The 12888-nt window shown below is 36.4% G+C and overlaps 1 protein-coding gene across 3 annotated transcripts in view; it reads left to right on the top strand.

Moving 5' to 3' along the window:
* Positions 1 to 12888, top strand: part of PKHD1 (PKHD1 ciliary IPT domain containing fibrocystin/polyductin) — a 477678-nt gene that overhangs the window by 414408 nt on the left and 50382 nt on the right. For all 3 annotated transcript variants that reach the window (XM_072733695.1, XM_072733698.1, XM_072733700.1), the window contains one exon: positions 7466 to 8480. In XM_072733695.1, the coding sequence (XP_072589796.1) occupies positions 7466 to 8480 (1015 nt within the window). The remainder of the gene's footprint in view (positions 1 to 7465; positions 8481 to 12888) is intronic.

Genomic DNA, 12888 nt, shown 5'->3' with positions numbered 1-12888 from the left:
AGAAATCCAGAGGAAGAAAAGATGGAACACTGTTGGGAAGGGAAGCCAGATTGTCACCGTGAGCCTCTGCCAGCTGTGGCCAGGACAGTAAACGATGATGCCTGCTGGCCGTGTGCACACCCTTCTCTTAAGTCCCGTGTTTTCTCCCCTACAGTTAAGAACCATGCCCATTTAGCAGGAACCCTAATGCATTGCTTACATATGCTTTATTTTGCGTCACATTAAAATTAAAATACTAGAATTGATTAGCTCTGGAGATGACCTAGGAAAGTGGGTGGAAAGAGACTGATGAACCACCCTGTCTCTTAGTGCTAAATTCTGGAGGAATAAAAATAAAATTTCTTATTTATGAACACCAGGACTGCAAGTTTGGCTATAAAATAATAATCAATGTTACTTGCTGATAATCTTTAGACTGGTGCCTTTGTTAAATGTGTGGTTGTGTGTTTAGAGTTCTGGGATAGTATGCTAAAATATTAAGAAGACCAAGTGGCAATATAAAAAAGCAAATGGACTCTCACCAAATATATGATGTGACAAATAATAACCAATCACTGAAAACCTCTCCATAAGTTGCTCTCTCTCACTGTGTAGAGAGAACTCCTGATGATCGTGGTACTTCTTGGCCAGTATTACTCATCACAGCTGACTCTACAACTAAATACAACCCAAAGTGAAGTTATTTGGATTATGTTGCTTTTCTTTTCCCCTTTCTCCTCATTACTGTTACTACATAATTATGAGTTAAAATTGTGAGTCAGTTTTTCTGTCTATGAACTAGGGATAATAAACTTGCCACGGAGAAGTTTTAGGTAAAGGAGGTTATGGAAGGAAAAAGGAAGGGAGGAAAAGAAGAAAAAAGGAAGGAAAAAAATAGAGAAGGAAGGTAGGATCACCAATCTGATGGCTTGAGGATATCTTCGTAGGGAAGTGAATATTCCTCTACTATTCTAATCTCTATCCCATCCTGTTCCTCTTCCAGATACCACTTCCATTAGGCTGTGGACCTGCTGTCAGATATTTCTATACCTGAAACTCTCCTGAGCAACCATTTTATATTAGTTGAAACAACCATGAGATGATCATCTTCTGGCCAACAAGACTAATTTAAGCAGTAACTAGAGTCCCCAGTTGACAAGCTGTGAAATCCATAGAACCCTTCTGATAGTGTCCAACTTCCACACCACATTAGAGAGTATAAGGGTATAGTGTATTTTGCTTAGCATCCCTGCCTTCCGGCAGTCGCCATCAGAAGTCCACCACATGTTATTTACACCTCCAGAATACACATGTCTTTCCTGATCATTCATGAGGTCAACCAACCTTTGACTCTTTCTCCAAATCTTGCTCCTGGTGCTATGTGAAATTAGCTCTGAAATTAGATTCAACAAACTGCTTTCTGTTTTCATAGTGTTCTTTAACCCTTTTGCCTCAAGCCTACCTATTATCACACTCTCAAACCTTCACATTTCAATGTTATTCACATGCCCTATGTCATATCCCTTAAGCAAAAACCCCTGCTTCTCTGTGGCTGATGTCATTAGGCTCACTACCTGTGTCATATTGACATGGTAGGCATTGCTTTTCAGTCCCTGAAAGCCACTGAAACTAGTTTATGGTTTCCTTGTCCATTCTAACTCTGTCCTCACTCTTATTCCAGGTAAATAACTCATCTAAAACCTTGACTTCTGTGAAAATAAAAACTACTCAAATAAGAACAATCAAAGGCTCCTTACCTAGATTTGCTATATCAAGTGAGTTAGCCACCATCACTTGCATTTGGCAGAGGCTCAAAGGCAGAGAGAGTGAGAAAGCTTTATGGTGGAAAAAAGGAAAGATTTCAGGTATATCCTGATTGGGTGCTGTTTTTGGCATGGGGAAGCTGGAGGTAGGCTACTTAGAAATGTGACATCCTATGCAATTGATTAGAGGGATATGTTTGGCTTTCTTCATTTGGTCCTCAGTTGGACAGGGGGAAGGAAACTGGGGAAGTTGACAATTATTAATCAGGTGCTAGCTATTTGGGGCTGATTTTTTCAGAGGTTATTTTTTGGTCATCCCGGACTAGATACAGATAGAAATGTGACCTTCCTCAACTGGTTGTGCTAATAACAAACTGGTTTCTTGGCCTGGTCACTACTGACTATGAATCAGAGTTCTGTTTTCATGTATGGTATGGCTATTGTCTGTTGGAATATTCAGTCTCTTACTGTTCATCTCATCTTCAAGGCTTCTCTAGGAGAATACCTGGCACAGACAAAGTCTTCCATAAATGTTGGTTGTTGTTATATTTTTTCAAGTATTATTTGTATATAACATCCCTTACTTCATTTCTCTCCTTTTATAGCAGAGATGTGCTATGCTTCATATGATTGGTTTTTTGAAAATATCTTTAATACCTGTGACCCTCTGCCCCTTCTTCTCAGTCACAGGCAGAAACCTAATCTCAGTGAACCCAGTCATCCTGTTTTCCCATGATATCTTATTAAGCATATCCAAGGCATTTGCTCATTGGATCTCTACAATCCAGGCTGACTTACTGTGAAGGTGGTAAAGTTGAGGTTTCAGGGTCTTTGCTTACACAGGCCACTATCAAGATTCCAGAAGGAATGCTAGCAATGAGTTTGCATGGCCCTATGTTTTTTTTAAGGTTATTTATTTATTTATTCATTCATTCATTCATTCATAAGAGACACAGAGACAGAGAGAGGCAGAGACACAGGCAGAGGGAGAAGAAGGCTCCATGCAGGGAGCCCAACATGGGACTCAATCCCAGATCTCCAGGATCACGCCCTGGTCAGAAGGCAGCCCTAAACTGCTGAGCCACCTGGGCTGCCCATGAATGGCCCTATGTTTTTTTTAATTTATTTTTATTTATTTTTTTTATTTATAATAGTCACAGAGAGAGAGAGAGAGGCAGAGACATAGGCAGAGGGAGAAGCAGGCTCCATGCACCGGGAGCCCGACGTGGGATTCGATCCCGGGTCTCCAGGATCGCGCCCTGGGCCAAAGGCAGGCGCTAAACCGCTGTGCCACCCAGGGATCCCCTGGCCCTATGTTTTTTGTAAAATTTGCAAATTTGAGGTATTTTAATGAAAATTTAAGCTAACACTCTCCTGGCTCTAAATTCTCCTCCATCATAAGCACTGAGAGGGTGGGTAACAATGGATACAAGCATTTTTAAGATCTAGCTAACAGAGAATTGAGCTGGACACGCACTTGGTATGGGTGCAAGAAGGTCTGTTTTTTGTGATTCGAAATCACTTCTATATAAAGTTCTTACTAGCCATTTATGTCAACTTGCCCATGCTGTGATAAACAGGAGCCAGACCCTGGGTCTCCTGTGTTACTAAATGTATCCTAAGGCATGAGAAGAAAGTGAGAGGTGGAGGAGAAGTAGGTTTTTTAATTGACCGTGCCACAAAAGTTATTCTATAAAAAGCTATTCAAATATTACAGCTCATACATGAGGAAAACTTCATAAGAAATTTTCCACATTTGACAGTTCTAAACATGTGGGACAGAAAAACACTCTTAATAAGCTGGACAGCCTGAAAATATAATTAGTAGATTATTTATTACAGATTTTTTACAGTGCTATTCCTAGAATAGCAAAAATTGTAGGGTGTATGATTTTGGAGGAAAAGTATTTCATTTGTTTTATATTTTGTCAAGAAGACCTGAAACAAAGAAGTAATTTAAGTATTCTTTTTACTTACGTTGGATCAAATGTGTTTGTCTTCCATCTTATGGGGGTATAGGAAGGAAGGCATGGGGGATAATATTTTATAATAACCAATGTTTCATGAAACCTTTTTTTAACGTAACTTAGGAGATACTAATTATTGACTTCATGGAGGTCATGGGAGTAAGTCTCCAACCAAATGTCTCAGCATCAGAAAGCATGTGTTCCTTTTAGTGAGATGTTCAACACAAAGCTTCAAAACACACACAAAAAGGAATACATTAGGAATAGAAACAATGTGTGTAATTGGCATTGCACTACTCTGAATAAGGAAGTTAACTACGTTTAAATAAGCAAATAATTCCTACATATTTGAGTAGCCATATGTGCTTAGCATTTAATCTTTATCACATCACAACCCTTGATAATACAGAAAGGCAACTCACTCCTAACAATGAAGAGAGAAGAGACATAGTAACAAAATCTTCCTGTTGACAGGTTAAACATGCACAGGGAATTCAGTAAATGTTTCTTGAATTTCTTGCCTGGTTTTTGGGGTTCATAATCTAACTCCTACAAAATTCCAACAGGTTATAAAAATTTGACGGTGACTTCTATTCTATCACCTTATACCTGAGCTTGCTTTGTAAAATAAAATAAATTGTAAAAAAAATTCTTTGTAAAAGAATATTTGAATCACATTAGAAATCCTCCATTTTTGTTATTTTAGCTTTAGAAGGCACTTGCCATCAGGAATAGAAATAAATACTCATTTTTCTACATGTGTGTTTATATAATGAGTTAGTATAGGAAAAAATGCTTTGTCATAACATAATTCTTTTGCAAACAAATCAATAATGTGTTTAGGAACATAAGAAAATTCATATAAATATAATCAGCCATAATTTCAATTTTATGGTTTCATATGAAATAGATGGATTTCTCAGTGTATTGAGCTTTGTCATATATTAAAGGGGGCGAGTCTCATAATAAATTTTTGTAGTATATTCTGTTATTGTTGTCATATGTTGGTTTAAAATATATTCAAGCTATAGAAAAATAACCTTATAACTAGATACCTGGAAATAATTGATTAAAAAAATTATTATTTTTTTAAAGATGTTTTTTAAAGATTTTATTCATTTATTCATGAGAGACAGAGAGAGAGAGAGGCAGAGACACAGGCAGAGGGAGAAGCAAGCTCCATGCAGGGAGCCTGACGTGGGACTCAATCCAGGGTCTTGAGGATCACACCCTGGGCTGAAGGTGGTGCTAAACTGCTGAGCCACCTGGGCTGCCCTAAAAATTATTTTAAAAATAAGAGTTTTGAAAAGGACATTATACATCAATCAACTAATACATATTAAGAAGCATCTAAAAAAAAAAGAAGAAGCATCTACTGTGTTTGAGTTATTGTGTTAAGCCCTGTGGTAATAGGAAATATAGTCCCTCACCTTGAGAAATAACCCCTTAGAAGCACTGACACTTACAAATTCTGTGTAACTTATCAAACTACTTATAGTTAGTAGCAGAGAATGATTGAGAATTGTATCAAATAAGAGAGTGATTAGTTTAGTTAGGGATAGTTCCTAAAATTTAGCAATCTGTAGAGATCACTTTAAAAGATGTTATATCTCCTGAATCAAAACCAGGAGGAACAAAAACAGACATCTATAAAACTGGATAGAATGTGAATGAATAATTGACATCAACATGGCTAAAAAAGAAAAAAAAAACGTGTTAAAAGAAGGAGAGTCAGCTGTAAAGTTTAGAAAAGGAAAGTAGTGTGATTTTTTTTTTTTTTAGGAAGGCCCCCTAAATATCTCATTTCAAAAGGATATATCTATAGTAGAGCTGTTTATCAGAATCTCAGGGCACAATTTCCATATCTGTTAAGATCATGGAATTAATTCCCTTCATATTGGTTCCATGGTTTTGAAAATAATTCTTGATTTACATTAGGGTTTCCATATTATATGACCATAGGGAGAAAACATATTATGTTAAAAGTGACCCTTCTTTTATGTTTGATAATTGAATCTCTACTTAAATTAATAATTTAGTATTCAATTTAGTGAATTCAATTACTTTAAAGAGTTATTACAATTTGAATTTTCTGTTTTATTCTGTATCTGTTTTCTTTTTGTCTATTTCATCTACATTGTTGAATTTGTTAGCATGAAGTTTGTTTTAGTAGTTTCTTAACCTTTGTCTGTAGGATCTGTAGTAATAACCACTCATCCCTGAAACTGGTGATTTATGCTCTTCCTTTTTATCTTTATCAGTCTAGTGAGTGGGTTAAATAATTAATTAATATTTTCCAAGAATCAAATTTAGCTTTGTTCACTTTTATTTTTGCTTCTTTGTTTCTTTCTTTTCTATTTCATTGATTTCTGCTGTTATATTTATTATTCCTGTTCTTCTATTTACTCTGGATTTGCTTTGCTTGTTTTCTAAATTTGTAAGGCAGAACCTTAAATCCACAAATTTTGATGCTAAGATTTCATTATTATTCAGATGGAAACATTTTACAATTTCCTTCATAATTTTGACTATTGTTGCTATTATTATTGAGGCAAAATTAAACCATGTGGCCTACTCCTGAAGCAACATGTTGGTAATTAATTTTATGGATATCAAAGGCAGCTTTGGCATAGATTTCTAATCATATCATATGGAAGGAAGGAAATAGGAGAAGGCTAGATTATGCCCAAATGTAGTAATTTGATTTTTTGGTTCCAATCCTGAGGCTAAGTAGGACTAACGGATAATGCTATTTCTCTAAACGTCTTGATTAGCCCCAATCATCCTCAACTTGGGCTCTATTTAGTATCAATACCCCCAAATTACTACTTTATTCTTTTCCTCTTCTTGTATTTTTTAAAAATTCTTCATGGTTAGAGAAAAGAGAAAATGAAGACAATCATATAGTCTGACATCCAAACTTTTTCCAACCCTTTCACAGTATACCTCTTCAATTTTAACACCTCCATACGGGCACCTGGATGGTCAGTCAGTTAAGGATCTGCCTTTGGCTCAGGTCATGGTCCCAGGGTCCTGGGATGGAGCCCTATGTCGGGCTCCCTGCTGAGCAGGGAGCCTGCTTCTCCCTTTCCTCTACTCTCCTTTCACTTCCCTCATGCTCACTGTCTCTCAAATAAATAAATAAAATATTTTAAAAAATACACGTCCATAAATTATTCCTTCCAGCCCCCTCAATCTACCTCTTTTTTCATTGACTGAAATATTATCTCCTTCTCCCCTATCCTTTTTCTGTTATGGAGGCCTTATTGATTATTCCTTTTCCTTAATTATTTGACTCAATTCTTTTTTTTCACTGAACTATTATATCCATTATTACTCTTGATTTTTATTTATTTATTCATGAGAGACAAAGAAAGAGAGAGAGAGGCAGAGACGCAGGCAGAGGGAGAAGCAGGCTCCATGCAGGGAGCCCGATGCAGGATTTGATCCCGGAACTCTGGGATTATACCCTGAGCCAAAGGCAGATGCTTAACTGGTAAGCTACCCAGGCATCCCCATGATTACTTTTAAATAATGTATATTATGTAACATGTACACTTAGGTTATCAATAGCTGTTATTTAATGTATGTACCCTTTCATATTTTATCCAGAGTTCTTTACACACTCAGTATCTAGCACACTTAAGAGTTCAATAAATGTTTCGTGAAGTTACAGATGATAATAAGGATGATAGATTGCAAATCATCTTTGAGAGATTGTGGTTTGTATATTACTTATTTTCTTTTATTTTATAGGTACATTTAGAGAAGAACAGAAATGTACATACCGAGCCCTGATACAAGGCTACATCTGCAAACAGTCTGACCAAGCAATTCTAATTCTTGACAATGCTGATGCCACTTGGGCAATGCAGAAGTTATATCCAGTTGTATCTGTTACTCGTGGTTTTGTCGACACCTTTAGTAGTGTAAATGCCAATGCTCCCTGTTCTACTTCAGGGTCTGCATCTACTTTCTATTCCATTTTACCTACCAGGGAAATCACCAAGGTCTGCTTTGTGGATCAGACTCCCCAAGTGTTGCGTTTTTTTCTCTTGGGGAACAGAAGTACCTCCAAGCTTCTTTTGGCTGTATTCTACCATGAACTTCAGAACCCCCGTGTTTTCATAGGGGAAAGTTTCATTCCACCCATTATGGTTCAATCAACTTCCTCATTGCTAGATGAGTCAATTGGTTCCAACTATTTCAGCATCTTGGATAACCTCTTGTATGTTGTCCTACAAGGACAGGAGCCCATTGAAATACACTCAGGTGTCTCTATTCATTTGGCCCTCACTGTGATGTTTTCACTTCTAGAAAAAGGCTGGGAAATCATCATCCTTGAAAGACTAACTGACTTCTTGCAGGTTAGCCAAGATCAAATCAGGTTTATTCATGAGATGCCTGGCAATGAAGCAACCTTAAAGGCCATTGCTGACAATAAAGCAAAGAGAAAGCGCAATTGCCCAACTGTGACTTGTGCTGGTTCTTACAGAGTCGGTCAACGAAGACCTCTTATGACGGAAATGAGTTCATATAGGGTCCCATCACCAACCATTATGGAAACTGCCTCAAAAGTGATAGTCATTGAAATTGGTGATCTGCCAACAATAAGGAGCACTGGACTGATTTCATATTTAACAAGTAACAAATTACAGAATTTGGCTCACCAGATTATCACTGCTCAACAGACCGGAGTACTAGAGAATGTTCTGAATATGACTATTGGGGCCTTACTGGTAACTCAGCCAAAGGGAGTCACTGACTATAGGTGAGTACTAATTATGATAACATCTAGACAAGGGCTGATTTCTTGGGCACATATTGCAAATGTCAGTCGACTTCCACTGAATCACATAACCTGTATGCTTCTTAAGATAAGAATAAAAACTTAGAGAGTCACTTATAGACTTAATTCTCAATTTAAAATTTTTTTATTAAATCTATATTTTTCATGACTATTCTATATTTTGTGTAGTTGAAAATGTTCTATTTTGGTATCTCAAAGTGAAAATCATGTAGGAAGAAATTTTTCCAAAGCAGCTTGTTTTCAGTTCATTTGTTCATTCATTTATTCATGTAATGAATGTAAGTGGTAGGCTAGATTCCTGGATTGCTAAGGTGAAACAGATATGATCTTTGCCTTAAGGGACAGAAACACTACCTATCACAATTGAACAAGCTACAAGCTAAAAATTGAGTATTGAGGAGGATGATAATAATTCTTCCTATAGAGCTGGGGAAGGGGCTAATGTTTAGGAAAAATTTGGAGGTGACTAGAAGTTTACTAGGGTAATGCAGTGACTGATTGGGTCTTATTTAGCCTAGAATTATAAAGCCCTGAAGAGGATGCCTTTGTCAAATTGTATGACCAGGAGTATTCCTGTTGCCAACTACATTTATGACACAGACCTGTATAAGATCTGTAACACCCCTTGTGCTATATTATTCTGACTGTAAACACTTATGTTTTGGAATCCTCCACCAGATTTCTGTTAATAGATGTTTCAGAATTAAATTTATCTGAATGTTTTTCTGAGCTTAGTGAGTGGAAAAGCATGGGAAGTACACAATAAGGGAAGGCAAGTGTAAATTACTCTCAATTTTATAGATTGTGTTAGCCAAGGGATAAATTTGACTAGCCCAAGTTCATCTAAAGTATCTCTCATAAAGTAAAGACTGTGAGTCCCAAGCTTCAATTTTTAGCAGATGCAAAAGAACCGAAAAATGATAGCCCAGGTTGAGAGACAAAATGAACTTGTTATAATGCTTAAGAAACATATATAAATGAATATTGCTAGTTAAAACGGGCTAAAGGTGGGCAACATAGGTATTTCCTACAAATTTGTCATCACCACTAGAAAATAAGCTCAAACCAGTGCATATTTTCAGGTGATACTGGGTCCCTGGTATAGGTAAGATTATTTATATTCTGAGCTATATTATTCAATGAGATTTTAAAGCATTTGTATTCTTTTAGATTATTCTGATGTTACTGCTTTTTCATCTTATTTGTGGTAGTATTAATAAGCAATTGATATTTAATGGATATTAGTTACTTCCATATGCCATCTTCAATGAATATGGGATTTGATATAAAACAAAGTAAAAACAAAAAAAGACACCTTCATATTGTTAGTCATATTTAACTAATATACTTATTGCCTTTTTTATATATAGAGCAATATATCCAAATGAAAGCTCAGCTAGTGTTTTTGTGTCATACTTTACCTGAATTATAACATAGGTAGATGTTCATCTTCCAGACAGTACATTAATATGTATGAGAGATATGAAAAGAAAACTCAAGCAGTTTTTTCCCTTGAATTCTTGTTGAGTTGAAGGAATTTAGGAATTATCTTAGAATTAAAAAGTAAAAAAAAAAATTAAAAAGTACTCTTAGTTATGTGGATTGCTCAGAATCTATTAAATCTTGGCTATTTTTACCAAACAACAAACCTTCACCGTGTTATCAATGTCATTATGCTATATATAATGAATGCATGGTAATATAAGAATCAAGAATATGAAAAAAAAAATGATGCCAATGCATCTTAGCTTGTATTTAAATATCTTTTTCCTTTAGCCCAATTTCATTTAGATCCCATTGAGTTTTTATAGATATAATACATGTATGACTGACTGACTAGAGAGAAAAAGGGGCCAATCCATTGCCTAAATTTATTTAGATTTTACAGTATTGAGCTTTTCTAATAGGTCATCATTCCCAAATAACTGATTTTTGTGTGATGTATAAAAAAAGACTCAGTGAATATTTAGCCTTTAACTACAAGGAGAGAAAAGTCAGAGTAGAAGCAATGGATGTATAGCAGAGGAAGCCCAGCAAGGAGAATAGAACCAGTATGAGTTTAGGTACAGACACATATCTGTGGGCGATATCTTTCTATTATGAAGAGGTGAGACAGCTTCAGAGAAGAGATCACCTTTATGGCCTACTATCCATCATAGCCATCACGTTTTCACTTTTGACTCAGATATTTCTGATTTAATAAGAAGCTGCCAAACATGTATATTATAGCATCGATTTTCTGTTGGGATATGTTCTATTCCCTTATCTCTTTGTGTCCCTCTAGTATTTTAAGAGAGATTTCAAATGTAAGGCAAAAAGCAAATCTGAAGATAAGGAAAAGCTGCTTCTTAAGTATATCTGAATAAATCTCTACAGAATAAGAAATGCCTTGTCCTAAGGGATTGAATGAAAATTAGCAAGATTTCCCATGGTCCAAAGAATTGCACAATATGCTAAACAACCCTGGAGCCCTATGCAGGCCTCAGGCCAGCCCTGTTTCTTTCAACTTTGATCAGTGTCAGTTGGGACTTCCATTGAACTCACTGGAGAGCCATTGACAAGCTAATGAACTGACCTTGACACAGCAGAATCAGCCCAGGAACGCAGGCCTTTCAGTAAAAAACACCATAGATGTTCTCGAGAGGTTCACTCTTGCTAATTTAATGGGTTTGCATGCATTTCAACAAATTGAGGCCATATTGGACATTTACTTTTCAAGCGGAATACTACCTGCTTTCCAAAAGCTACCAATTTATTTTTGAGGAGGAGAAATGGAGTTCGTTCTATTTTTTAGTTAAATGATACACAGTGAATTGGCCTCTCCTGGTCTTTATTCTCTCCTAGAGGCATCTGGATTTAAATTTTGTCCAATTGGCTAAGTCCGTTCCAGGAACTTGTTTTCCACCTTCCAAAATTTCATTGACCTCTTGTCAATACTTCTCTCTTCTCCTTCTTTGTCTTTATCTTTGTTAGTTTACAAAACCATTTATGCTAATGGTTCACACCATTTTATTTATATTTATGCTTTTCAGTAATTTCAGTGGAGTTGGGGGCACAGAGATAACCATAAATTCAATCTGCCCTTTATAAACTAAGCATTCTCCACAGAAGTCTTATTTATATATTGTTTTTCATCCGGAATCCTGGCAGGACACATTTTACATTGCTTACCTTTCTTTCAGTAGGAACTTGATTTTTGCTCTCAAATGTTTCTCCTTTCTTTCCCTTTTCTCTCCCTTTCCTCTGTTTAATTAAAAAATATTTTTAAACACCTTTAAGTAATGTTCTTTGTCCTACAGTAAAATTAAATATATCTGTATCTTTTTGGATGTTTAAATATTGAAATGCCAAGGCTGTTTATTGTTGGCAAAATTTCTAAAATGGCTTCCCAAAGTTGTTCTGCCCTGATCCCAGATATCTATGAATATAGTGAGATAGAACTTCATTCAATACAGAACGTTATGTGGCACAGTTGACCCAAAGATAGAACATCCCAGATTATCAAGGTGGGCCCAAATAATAGCATGAGCCCTTTAAAGCAGAGAGCTTTCTCCTCCTCTGGCCAAAGAGGAAGACAGAGGGATTCAAAGTGTGAGAAGGGCTTAAAACCATCACTGGATTTAAGATGGAAGGGACAACATGTTAAAAAAAAAAAAAAAAAAAAAAAAAAAAAAGCAGGTGGAATAAATAGAGGATGGACCTTGGCTGACAGCCAGTGGGGAAATATGGACCTCCATTCTACAGCCACAAGGAAATAAATTCCACCAACAATCTGAATGAGTTTAGAAATTGGTTTTTCCTGGGAGGCTCCAGAAGTAAACCCAGCCAAGCCTGTTTGGATTCTTAATCCATAACCCAAAGATAATAAATTTGTATTATTTTAGCCACTAAGTTTATGGTAATTTGTCATGCAGCAATAAAGACCTAATATGCTATCTCAAATAAAGTTCTCTGTTTATGACATTGCCAGGATCCTTGGCTCCTGAAAATGGTTCTAATGAGGGTGAGCAAGACATTGTAGGAGTGCCCTTCTGTATGTTCTTGAACCCATCACCTTAGCATCTTTTTAAGTTCCCTTACTCTGTAAATAGCAGCTTCTCAAGTGGACTTGGAATAGAGAAGAGAACTAGCTCAGACCATTGGTGAGACTAACTAGTCTATTGATGTGCAGTCTCATTTAGCATCTTCTCTTATATAACCTCTCCATATCCCCAGGCACCTGCTTTCTAGGAAACAGCTATTGAGTATACAAGAACAGAATTTTCGGGGGAGGGGCAAGATGGCGGCGGAGTAGGGTCTCCAAGTCACTTGTCCTCAACAAATTACCTAGAAAACCATCCAATCATCCTGAAAATCTACGAATTCGGCC

Source organism: Vulpes vulpes, chromosome 1 (assembly GCF_048418805.1).
Source record: "Vulpes vulpes isolate BD-2025 chromosome 1, VulVul3, whole genome shotgun sequence".
In the NCBI taxonomy this organism is placed as follows: domain Eukaryota; kingdom Metazoa; phylum Chordata; class Mammalia; order Carnivora; family Canidae; genus Vulpes; species Vulpes vulpes.
This window is presented reverse-complemented; position numbering and strand designations above follow the sequence as displayed.